Source organism: Pinus tabuliformis, chromosome 4_1, assembly GCF_031772625.1.
Source record: "Pinus tabuliformis cultivar Carrire ecotype Pingquan chromosome 4_1, CPIR1, whole genome shotgun sequence".
Classification (NCBI taxonomy): Eukaryota; Viridiplantae; Streptophyta; class Pinopsida; order Pinales; family Pinaceae; genus Pinus; species Pinus tabuliformis.
In genome coordinates, this window is record NC_142303.1 from 314,494,057 (window position 1) to 314,506,472 (window position 12,416).

Consider the following 12,416-nt stretch of genomic DNA (forward strand, 5'->3'; position numbering starts at 1 on the left):
ATTTAGCCAAGAAACGACATATTATGCCACTGTTGCTTGTGTCATAAGTGGTTTTATCTAGATTTTGAAGCCATCTTAGGAAGCCTCTTTTCTCCCTTATTTTTTATTATATTCCCCCAAGTTACGAGGATATGGGAGCACAAGAGTATGGAAATGTGCAATGGGGACATGTGGGAACACCCCAGAATTTTAGGGAAATTCAAGGGGGATTAGGGGATGTTGAGGTCCCTAGAATAGAGGTCATCATATATGCATTACAAAAATAAGAATACTAATGATAAGATCCCTGCAATAACTACCCATCCCATACAAATTCAACATTGTGCAATCCAATGGAAACATTGTAATCATATCTATCTTGAAATCTTGAAAATTATTAAGTTTGTTGAATTATGAATGGGGATCTCAAATTCTACTTTGTCCATCTGAAGTTTTATGAGATTTGAACCACTTCAAACATCCTAAGATAATGGTAATGTTAAGCATTTTAGTAACCTTTTATATCCATTTATTTTAAGAATTTAATATTCCCTTTAATTACCAAGGTTATCTGCTTCTCAAAGCTCTATTGCATATCTTTTTTCTATCTTCATGGGTTTTTACATAAAAACATATGGGACGGGGTGTCTAGGAATCCTACTTCTAGGGGAAGGGGATGCCCAAATGTCTCCATTTTGGGGAAATATATCCCACACACTAAGGAAACACTTCCCCATGTGTTTCCCCAAGTTTCCTGCAAACGGAGATGCGGGAAAAATGTTTCCCCATTTGTCACCCAATCCTTAGAGCATGGGAAATATGGGGAGTGCAACTATCACCCAAAGGGATGTCTACCCATGCAACACCAGTTCTTATACATTAACCATCTAGCCATAAACCTACTCTCAATGGGGAAAATACTCATTTCTATGAGGGGGGTAGGAAGGTGTATTACCTTTAACGTTAAAGTTACAAGTCATAAAATGCTTTTTGAATTTACTTTATCTTTCTCCATGATTCTATAGATATGTTGAACCTCAACTCGTAACCACATATGATAATATGAGTAGCAAGAATCTCAAAGTGTTGGTTGTGGAGCCCAATTATCTTCTTGATTTAGAGGTATCGCCACATTGGACCCCAGTTCGCAATGTGGTGGCAACGTTGCCCGTAAAATGTATGTTGTAATGGGGGTCTAGGGGTAGCGGCTGTAATCTTTGGGATCCCCCCCCCTTGCGGGGGATCGAGGGTAGCACCCCCGAAGCTAAATATAGATGTAAAATTGCCTTGTAAAATGTTGTAATTTTGTAGTCAATCTGGGTCATTGATTAGACAGAGATATGACAGTAGAAGTTATGTTTAATTTAGGGTTTTTTGCCCTATAAGGCAACCCCTCGCTATATATGAGGGAATTGCATTGTGTCTATGTAGATTTGTATTCTGAGCGAGAAAGAGAGAGGAGATTGTGTGAGGGCGAAGAGAGAATTACAGCGGATCTGTTGTAGGTTGTATCTCTTCAGTTTGTTGGATAATACAAGGGAAGGACTGGCTGTTTCTCTGTGGACGTAGCCCAAATTGGGTGAACCACGTATATCTGTGTCTCTCTTGTTTTATGTGTTTTTTGTGTTTATATTTCTGCAATATATTTTAGGTGTTCCATTGCTCTGTAATATATAATTTTCTAACACAAAGAAGAGATTCTTCTTATCCCAAAGAAAAAGGTATATTGATTTGTCACTGTTTTCAAGATCATAATAAGCTTTCAAATTTCCATTTATCATATTCTTATGCTATAATTGTTGTTTTTTAGGTTAATATGGGCCTTATATAGGGCTTAACAATAGTTCCACTAGAGCTCATGATGAAGATTAATTTTGAGATATTTGTATAAAGTCACTTCCTTCAAAATGTTGTTTTCATAGATAAAATTAACATAATTAATCTTTTTAGATTTGATTGTCATAACCTTTGTTTTGTTAGTGTGAACAATTATACCTACCAAAGTTGGAATAGTTGAGAATTTTTGTCATTTATTGATGTAATAGGGACATTTTGTTATTTTAGTAATATCATCATCATGAAGAAGAATGATGATGACTATTTAGACTAAACTCTTGTCGACACAACCTTCTTCCAAACATCTATTTAACTTGTCAACATATAATGACAAAAGAGTTAGGGGACAAGGGACAACCTTGCTTAACTCCTATATTACAATCAATTTATTATGACCAACACTCCATCTTCCTAAACATGGCAATAATAAGTGGAGTCTAAATGTTCTACATTTTAACCATTTTACCCAAATTCCATGATACAATTGTTGGTGAAATTACAATTTTCCCTTGTTTAAATTACATTGTTTAGGGAAAACATGGATTTAGTGTAACAAAAACCTTGTAAGATACCTTGATTGTATAACTCAATAAATCAAACATGAAATTCCAAATGTGGAGAAAAACTTACTAGAAAAAACGCAAAAAAAATGGAAACTACATTGATAATAACAACTTACAACATGAACTTTTGATCATAAAAAATTTTAAAAAGCACATCAAACATGAAATTCCAAATGTGGAGAAAAACTTACTAGAAAATACGGAAAAAAAAAAAAAGAAAAAGAAAAAAGAAAAGAAAAGGAAACTACATTGATAATAACAACTTACAACATGAACTTTTGATCATTAAAAATTTAAGAAGGCACATCTATTATTTCTGTAAAATTATTAGTATTTTTATATTAAATTATTTGTTAAAAAAAAAAAATTTCTTATTACTACTAATGTCCGTGCATTCCAATTTCAAACTTATCGAGGAGATATGATTTAGATGTGCAAACACGTTTTTTGCTTAATAAAAAAAAAAGGAGGCGGCCTGCTTTTTATTATTATAAAAACACGTCTTCGAAGTGCAAGATTAATAATGAAGTGCAAGATTATTTTAATTTTAAGATGGGGAGAGGCATTCATAATATTTTACAAGTTACGACAACTAATAAGCGTGCAACTAGTATAAGCTTGTTTATATATGTGCAACTAGTATAACTTGACCTGTATATAGATATTTCTAGGTGCATTCATATTGTTTAAAGATTTTTTATAATTCTTAGGTTCATTAAGGCCAAGGGGGAAGATCTGATTTCATCGTAACATTTTAAAATCTTACAAGGGAGCTTCATATTTACAGGCCACAGTCTATATTTTTCTTGTCGTTTAGATGATGTAAGAGGGTGACGAGACTTATCTAATGGATAAATGATAATTTTATTGCTGTGTTGGACCTGCATTCGCATTAATTAAATACAAAAGAATAAGCAAACTGTCATTCGCTTTGGCCTACCCAAGGATAGGGGACTGTCATCTTGACCCAGGGTTAACATTATTTTAACTAAGGTTACTGTTATTGGAAAGTTTCAATCGCAGGACTGTAGGCCAATAAATAGAGCCTTCATTGTTGTATTAAAATTTATGTTCTGATGAATAAATCTGAAAGGAGTGCCGGAATTCTTTCAAAGTTCCTTTCGTCGTGCATAGTATGTGTTTTATTAGTCCCTGCCATCTGGCATCCGGCAGGGACTATAGTAACCGTTCCGAGGGGAGATAGCATTAATTCGCAGGGTTTTTTAGTGGTATTATTACTTATATTCTAAAGTTTGCCATCTCCCATCTGTTCGCCATCTTATTTGGCCTCTTCCCGAGGCGGAAGAGGCCGGACCATATCTTAAACCGATACTTACCCACAATCAAGTGGCCCTGACGGTGTGCGGTTTAGTTTTAATGCTGACATTAATTCCTTAATGTTTAATGTTAAGTGTTCAATTCGTTGTCTGCTAACTTGCTTGTTCTTTCGCTGCTAAAATGTTAAGTGTTCAATTCGTTGTCTGCTAACTTGCTTGTTCTTTCGCTGCTAACGTGCTTGTTCTTTCGCAGGTGTCGGCCGTATGGTCAATGTTTGCATGGCGGGAGGTGTCCGCTTATCGGCTCGTTTGCATGGCGGGAGGTGTCCGCTTATCGGCTCGGCGGTTTTGTTCGAAGAACTAATCACTAGCATCAAGATCTGATATACAATCAGTCTGTTATTTTTGTAACTCTAAGTCGTTCAGTGGCGGATGCAAACTGGGCGTTGTCTAAATTTTATGCAGATTGCACAAACTTTGGCGGAATATGGCAGAGAAAATCTACCCTCTTTCCTTTGGATCCAGCTGGGAATGCACCTGGTGGTTCGTGACTGCAAAAACCCTAGGGTGGAATGCCTGTTGGTTGCCGAATTTCAGCAAGAAACGTGCAAGGAAAACCCCTGGGTGGAATGCCTGTTGGTTGCCGAATTTCAGCAAGAAACGTGCAAGGAAAATATTTTGCAGAGAGAGCCCTCACTAGGGTTTCCTGGTTGTGCAATGGGGTTTGGCCGGAGCTGGTTACTACTGATCTGTTATTGCAGGGCGGAGGTCAGTCTTTGCTTCTCTCCTACGACTATTGTTGGATATGGGTCTGGATATGGAACTATCCGAAGGTGAGCTATAGGGTATGGGTATTTATCTTAAGCTGCTGGACCTCCCGCGGCAGGGAGCCTTACCAAGTCTGACATTCAGGTAAGTGGCGAAAATTAAATCCAGTGAACAGGATGATTCAGGGCATTTCACTGGCCTCGCTTCGTTCAGGAGCCGAATTAACTAAGACCGGAGCCAAATTAAGAGATGCTGGTCTCGAGCAGGGTTGGGCTGGCTCCTCATCACGCTACTGTTGGGCTTGCTATTCGTAAGGCTTCGTGTTGGGCTTGCTCCTCGTAAGGCTGGTGAAGCGCTTGAAATCCGACTATCTGTTGATGCGAGCTAAATTAATGCTTTGTTCAAGTAACAGATCTGGTTGCCCTGGTCCCCGGCTCCAGATTCACCACCATCACTTACAGCATATCCAGGGGCAGATAGAGATCACAGATTGACCCTTTATCGATTGATTCGGGATATGGGAGAGATCACATCGAGCGTTCTAACTGCAGTTCTTGCCTCTTGAGGTACATTCATCTCAGTTTTCAAACTGTTTATAAATAGCTATCAAATGTCAATACAATCGATTTATCGCAGCACAGACCTAAGCTTATAACTCTCTCCTGCAGCAGGGTTTACTGGGTTGGTGAGACGTGGTGAGACATGAGACACGGTCAGGGCTACTCCCGGTCCATCCTTTGTGAAAAGCTGTGTGTTTGGCAGCTGAGTTTCTGTGAAGGCACTTGGTCTTTCGTTAAACCTCTGGTGGTGAAGCAGTAGGACACGCGTAGCACATGCAAATTCTATATATTACTGTTAACCATCATTTTATTTGTATGTAACCATTGTCGACATAACATAGAAATCATCCTACACAAAAAGCTATGTGGGACCTAACATGGCTCTAAGGGATTGTTCTTCGGAGTGGTTCTTTCTATTAACCTTTTCACATAATCATTAATTTCTTGAATTGGCAACTGTCTTCAATAGTCTTCATTCTTTCGTGTCTTTTTGGCTGTGTATTCTTTTCACCTCTAGTTGTCTCTGTGCATTGAACACACATCTATGGAATTTAAAGAATTTACATATCTAGATTGGCTCTGAGCTACATGGTATGGTTGCATCTTCCAGCATTCTTTTTGCAAGATGAGGATACTGATGGGCTGGACTGCTCCGTAAGTATGTTGTAGAACCTGCACGCATGTGGTGGCCAAGCAGAGTGGTCCAGGTGACCCTGTCCCGGTATAATAAAAATGTCAATATTTCTTGGGAATGTTTTAAGTAAATCATAGTGGTGTTAATGGATCTACTACTTGATAAGTGGTTAAATTTAATAATTTCTCGTTGTGAAATTCAGAAAAATAGTTCTTACGAAATTCTGAAAACAAATTTAGCCAGTCCACTTATTGAGTTACTTTTCATTTAATTATACTGTGAGAATTGGTAATGGAGAAGGTTCTGTGTTTGACATGCAGGGTACTGCATGAGAAAGACCATGGAAAGGGGATGTCTCGTAACACCTTCTTCTTCATGGCCATGACCTGCAGCTTTTGCTACTATGTATTCCATGGTTATCTATTCTCAACCCTGACCAGTGTATCGTGGGTGTGCTGGATTTGGCCTCACTCTGTCACAGCACAGCAGATTGGCTCCGGCATGAATGGCCTCGGACTAGGTGCCTTTGGTTTCGATTGGAGCAGCATCGCAGACTTCTTGTTCAGTCCTCTTATTTCTCCATTCTTTGCCATTATGAATGTCATGGTTGGTTATGTCTTCGTAGTATACTTTGCAGTCCCTCTTGCTTATTGGGGCACTAACATGTACAATGCAAAGGCTTTTCCTATTTTCAGCTCCGATTTGTTCACAGCCCAAGGTCAAAACTATAATATTTCACAGATTGTGAACAATAAATTTGAGCTGGATCTCGCTGCTTACAATCAGAATGGTCAAATACATATGAGATTGTTTTTTGCTCTGACTTGTGGGTTTGGATTTGCAACCATTGCTTTTACAATTACCCATGTCGCTCTATTCTATGGGAAGTAAGTTCTGATTTTTGTATTGACTTGACTTCCATTACTGCTTTCTTGCAAGATCATCAATTATGGATGTTAGTTTAAATGACATGCGTTGTTATGGTGCAGGGAAATATGGCAGCGTGCTGTAGCAGCATCCAAAAACAATCGGCCTGATATCCATACTAAATTGATGCGCAAATACCCTGACATCCCACAATGGTGGTTCTACACTCTCTTGTTTGGGACTGTTGCTGTTGCCTTTGCACTCTGTAAATATACATTAATTATGACTTCAGAATTATTATTCTAGAACTATTTATTTCAAATTTTATTCTTTTATGAATTTCTCTCTCGGGCCATTTGTGCCAGACTAGGTATATAGGTGGGCAGACCACATCAGTAGTAGAACCCTGGTGAATGACGTAACACTCTGTCATCCTCACGAGTGAGCCAATGCCTCATTGGCTGGATGGGCATGATATTGATTGAGATTTACTCATAGTTCTCTTTCGAAAGTTTCTGAAAGGACCTAATAAGGACCGAAAAAAGGTAAAATTCAAGTTTGAACTTTGCAAAAACATGATTTTATCATTGTGTCTGTATTGGTCTTTGTACATTGTTTATTAGACAGCTTTGTGTAACTTCTACACTTCTTCTTGTTGCAGTTTGATAGGAGGTTTCAGCTGTTGGGTTATGCAGGTGTGGTTTTATTGAATGTGACAATGTGGAGCTGCTATGTCAGCAGTCTTAAGGCTCTAACTTCGTTGCAAGCTACAGTTGTGAACTTTGCTACCAATTTTTTGGTTTCGGGATTAACTGGCCTCTTTCTCTTCAAGGAATCATTATGCATAATCGTATTTTTCAAGGCCAATAAGTTTTATATTCCCAGTAGGGTCAGTGGAACTTCAAAACAAGTGACCAGAAATTAAAACACAAAGATTGATTCTGCCACCAGTTAACTCTGAATTTCTCACAGTGGTTTGTAGGTGCCTTTCTAATTGTTTTCGGTACTCTCATCCTCAGCAAATCAAGCACTACACCAGAGCATACTTTGCATGCTGCCAGGAGTAAGCTGGAATGAATGTCATCGTTAATGGAAGTTTGTGATTTTGAGAAAAAAAAGTTGCGTACTGAATATCTTCTCAGGGAGTTGCATGTTGATGGAGCAAGATGTGAACACTAAATTCAAGTTTCTGTTTCTGTTGGGATACAACATTTTTGAAAAATACAAATTGCAAAATTGTATTGATTATCACTCTATGGACTATACTTGGGTCAAATTTTGGGAAGGTCACGAGTGTTCTGATTGGTGAAATTGATGCCTGGAATTTAATTTAATGAGGAAGTGCTGTATTTTCAGCATGGTTTCATTGAATTGTAGGCTCTGCGAGGGAGTCGAGGAACAAATACCAAAAGCATTATGATCACCTTTCTGTGTTTGTTACTTGTTACTAACCATGCTTTAAAGTTTATTCCATAAGTAGTGGGTACTTAGCTTCTCCATCGCTTGTACTTAGCTTACTTACTGTGATGTGCTTTGATTACAGATATGCCATTGTTTATTAGACAGCTTTGTGTAACTTCTACACTTCTTCGCCATTGTTTATTAGACAGCTTTGTGTAACTTCTACACTTCTTCTTGTTGAACTTCCAGGTTTTTTTAAATCCCCTGGTTTCATTTTTTATCTTAATAGTAATTACAAGGTGACTATATTCATTGTTAGTTTTGTAATATGTATAAAATGATTGCATTGATTCAGAAAGTCCCATAATGGTATAAGTTATCACATATACATGTTTTGTTTTGTTTTTTATCTTCAATACAAGCCTTCAAAAGGGCTAGACCATAAAGAGTGGATTCCCGCTTAGCTACCTGGTCTGTGGGACAGTAATTACCAAAAACACTGAAAAGTTGTATTCGATTTCATCCCTTTGAAACTCATTGCATATAGGTGGGCAGACCACATCAGTAGTAGAACCCTGGTGAATGACGTAACAATCTGTCATCCTCACGAGTGAGCCAATGCCTCATTGGCTGGATGGGCATGATATTGATTGAGATTTACTCATAGTTCTCTTTCGAAAGTTTCTGAAAGGACCTAATAAGGATCGAAAAATGGTAAAATTCAAGCTTGAACTTTGCAAAAACATGATTTCATCATTGTGTCTGTATTGGTCTTTGTACATTGTTTATTAGACAGCTTTGTGTAACTTCTACACTTCTTCTTGTTGCAAAAGAAAAGAGGGCTTCTCCATGCAACCCTGCTTCTCCATGCAACCCTGCTTTTCCATAGACATTAAGAAGAGCATTGTATGTGATTCTACCCGGGGGACATCCCTCTGCCTTCATCTCTTTGAAAATATTGGATGCTTCTTCACACAGCTCTCCTCTGCCACAAGCAGCTATAATGGTATTGTAGGTGCATTCATCAGGCTTAATTCCCCGAGTTTTCATCTGCTCAAAAAGTGATACAACTTTGTTCCAAGAATTACCCATCTTGCCGTATACATCAAGCATTACATTGTAGGTGACAATATTTGGTTCACATCCACCTTCCTCCATTCTCTTGAACAGAGAGATCGCTTCTCTGTACATACGATTCCGGGAATAAGTAGAAATTAAAGAGGTATAGGTATAGGCATTCATCGGATAACCTTCTAGGGGAAGATTATGAAACAAGTCAGTTGCTTTAGAGCATTGAGCCTCTATGCCTAAAATCCTGATCATGACTGCAATTGTTTGTGCATTTGGCTTGTGATCCTCGTGGTTTCTTATCAATTCAAATACATCTAGGGCCTTCTTCCATTCTCTAAATTCACAGTCCCTTTAAGATTGCCAGAAGATCCCCTTCTTGTATTAGGGCTGAATCTAGAATTTCACCCAAACTCCCATCTTGTTGAAGAATTCAGTGTAAAAGAAACTCACCAGTTTCTGAGAGCTCTTTCCTCCATGACTGGCTTCCGAATGTGCCATTTCTGGAGTCGACAACGGCCTTACCTGAAGAAGCGCCCTCCTGGACACCAGGTTGTGGAGGCCCTTCTTCAAAACCCACATGAGCATTGGAACACAATTGAGAATGGAGAACTCCTTTTCCATCTTGCGCGTCTTCGACTACTGATGGAGGACTGGAGAGTGATTCAAGGATCAGATTTGCAAGGTCTTCTATTTAACTGCTGGTGTCATCTCAGCAGCTTTCACATTACTTTGTTCTAAAGCCGTAGCTTCAGCTGAATTTCATTTAACATAGCATGCAAAGATGAGAGCTCATTTTCCTTATCAGAAATCTTACAATGAGCATCAGCTGACTCGAATGCATGCTAATTGTTTTTGTGCAATATAGAGTTCTTGTTCCTTTTCTGAACAAGTTGACAATGCCTGATCTGCTACAGCCATAAGTTGCTGCTTATAGAGTTCTTGTTCCTTTTCTTGATCTGCTACAGCCATAAGTTGCTGCTTTTCTGATTCTACCCTGGCCTTGGTAACCTCAATTGCTTGCTAGGATACGATCATTTCATGGACCTTTTGATCTTTCTCTTTCAGCTCAAGATCTGCTTTCTGTAATTTGTCCCAAGCAATCTACAAAGGCAATGACCAATGTGTTTTCTTTCTCCTGATTACCTTTTAGATTTGCCCCAGCTCTCTCTATCTCTTTTGTTTGATCACTGATCCTATAAAGGAGGTCCTCCTTTAGAACATGCACATCTTCAAACTGTTCTTGAATTTGCCTTTTGAAACTGTTAAAAAGGGTATTTGCATTGAGTCTTTCAGCAGATAGATCCCTCTCAATACCTGCTAAAGACAAACAAAGAATAGCCTCAAGCTCGAAAACCGTTTGCTTTGTTCTAAAGCCAGTGCTAGCATGAGTTCATTAGGCCAGGACCATAGGCCAGTAGTGGCCATGTCTCCGGATCAACCAATGCATCTTCACAAACTCATGTGTTAACTTGATGCAGGGACTCGCTGCGTCGCAGCTGTCCTTGTTAAATTAGGTTTCAAATTACTGATAGCTTAAATTTTCACAGATTTATTAACTAGACATGTTTAGTGAATTTGCTAATTTGTTTTGAATGGTTTATTATTTAATTTGAGTATTTTAAATAAAAATATATAATCAGTAAATTGAGAAAGATATCACTGTGATTACATTATCTGGGATTTTGTTTTGTTGGTGCGTCCTCGGGTGCATCCAGGCGTTACGTGTCCCTCGGCCACGGTAGTTTCAGTTTCGACTTGCCATGATGATCATTTTTGTGAAGTACACCCTCCTTCCACCTTCACCGTTTGGAAGAGCTCTCTCTTCCTTGATGGAAAAGGATTCACAGTATTTGATTCATCTGGAAATCTGGTCTTCAGAGTTGATGATTACTCAACTCAGGCCAAACACCTCTCTCTCATGGATGCTGCAGGAAACATTCTTCTCACCCTGTCCCATAAGGTATTATTATTTTCAGTTGAGCTAAATTGGATTTCAAATTTAGAAAATATTTTGAAATTTAATAGATACGAGCAAAGTTAATTGTTTAAACTCTTTTATTATTTTCTTAGCAAAATTAATTGTTCTAACTCTTTTACTACTTCGGCACTACTTCGGCAGAAACCTGAAATATTTCCTGAAATAAAAATAACCTACCCTTTTCAACACGTTTTATTGATTTTACTTATGTTGATTAATTTTGATTTTGACTTTGATTGTGCGTTTAGCGGAGGTTGAGTTTTAACCAGCGATGGGATGCATTCAGAGGAGATGGCGATGGCTGTGAGAAGCCAGCGTTTACAGTTAGACTCCTTTGACAAGTGATAATTTTTCCTTCACTCAATTAGATATTCAATTTCTTATTGAAATTTTATTCTATTTCGTTGCTAGGGTTTGCTCATCTCGATTTTTCCTTTTTCGTGGAATAACGCAGGTTTCCTTCCTTTAATACAACACAATAAAGAAGGACGAGGCGTTTCTAGCAATGCTAGTTTTGAGTATGGGCTCCATTCCATCTTAGACTAGGTTTCTTGTACCCTTTTTGAATTCACGAAAGTGTTAATGTTAGGTACTACTCTAAGTTATGTCATCCACTGTGATCACGGGTCTTTTCTCTCCCATTTTTTGTGTTTAGAAATTTGATACAGGGGTTTACTCAAGGGATCGTTTTGGTCGTCATCTGCAGAGTTCCTTCTTCACGTATTTAACGGGTCCCCTTCTAAAAATTCATGTGGCCTTCATAGTTTACTAACTTGGTTTCTATTTTCTTGAAATAGATATCGACTGATGGTTGCTTCTGGCCTTCCACTTACTGAGTTAGAGGGTTTCATGTTTTCCCAAGTGCTAGCTTCTCTTACAAGATTTCATTCTCCCCTTTCAGGTGCAGGTTGTCTAACCTCATTTCTGATAGGATTTACTATAGGGAAAGCCCTTGCATGGTTGTCCTTAATTTCTAGAGTTGTGAATGGTTCCTCGGTTGTTGGTTTTGTTGATAACAACTAGGGTTAACTTTTATCATGTAATATTTTAAACAGTATTAACGGTTTAGTTCTGTCAATGATACTTTAGTAAAGAAAAATACCTTAGTAAAGAAAAGAACGGTTTTCTCATAATTACAATTGGCTCCTACACAAATTTAGATCAATTTTCTACCCATAACTTTATTGTCCTAGTGTTTTTCCTTATGTTTTGTCACTGTGCTTTTAGCTACATGGTATATGAAATATATAAACTATTTTATGCATGGGGATATGTTTCGTCTAAAAATGTAATTCATAAATTCCCTCTTGTCTCTTTTTGGTAATTAATTTGAATGAAGATCATGAACATAGATACAGTTATTAGCTATTTGTTCCTATGTATTTTCACAACCCAACGTTTTAAGAGACTTATACTCAACTATAAAAGTTTTTAAGAGAATTATACTCGACTATAAAAGTTTAAATCTATGTTTAATACTTA

The 12,416-nt window shown here is 37.9% G+C and overlaps 2 protein-coding genes across 13 annotated transcripts; both read left to right on the forward strand.

Annotated features, from left to right (window-relative positions):
• The first annotated feature begins 3,842 nt into the window (after positions 1-3,842).
• LOC149175550 (oligopeptide transporter 4-like) lies at positions 3,843-7,280 on the forward strand. 12 transcript variants are annotated; one of them, XM_089419700.1, is made up of 7 exons: positions 3,843-3,944; positions 3,979-4,989; positions 5,092-5,389; positions 5,594-5,704; positions 5,938-6,504; positions 6,607-7,029; positions 7,146-7,280. In XM_089419700.1, the coding sequence occupies exons 4-6, from the start codon at positions 5,664-5,666 to the stop codon at positions 6,788-6,790; spliced, it is 792 nt and encodes a 263-aa protein (XP_089275826.1). In that variant the 5' UTR covers positions 3,843-3,944; positions 3,979-4,989; positions 5,092-5,389; positions 5,594-5,663; the 3' UTR covers positions 6,791-7,029; positions 7,146-7,280. The 12 variants fall into 12 exon arrangements, with proteins under 12 accessions (XP_089275826.1, XP_089275828.1, XP_089275829.1 ...); XM_089419705.1 differs by having other exon boundaries at positions 3,861-4,989; positions 6,607-6,749; positions 6,855-7,029; XM_089419707.1 differs by having other exon boundaries at positions 3,861-4,989; positions 6,607-6,699; positions 6,855-7,029.
• Positions 7,281-9,430: 2,150 nt separating this feature from the next.
• On the forward strand, positions 9,431-11,992 carry LOC149175551 (uncharacterized). Its single transcript, XM_089421163.1, has 4 exons — positions 9,431-9,638; positions 10,606-10,916; positions 11,183-11,275; positions 11,389-11,992. Exons 1-3 carry the CDS (start codon positions 9,431-9,433, stop codon positions 11,270-11,272), a joined length of 609 nt encoding a protein of 202 aa, XP_089277289.1. The 3' UTR covers positions 11,273-11,275; positions 11,389-11,992.
• Positions 11,993-12,416: the final 424 nt, after the last annotated feature.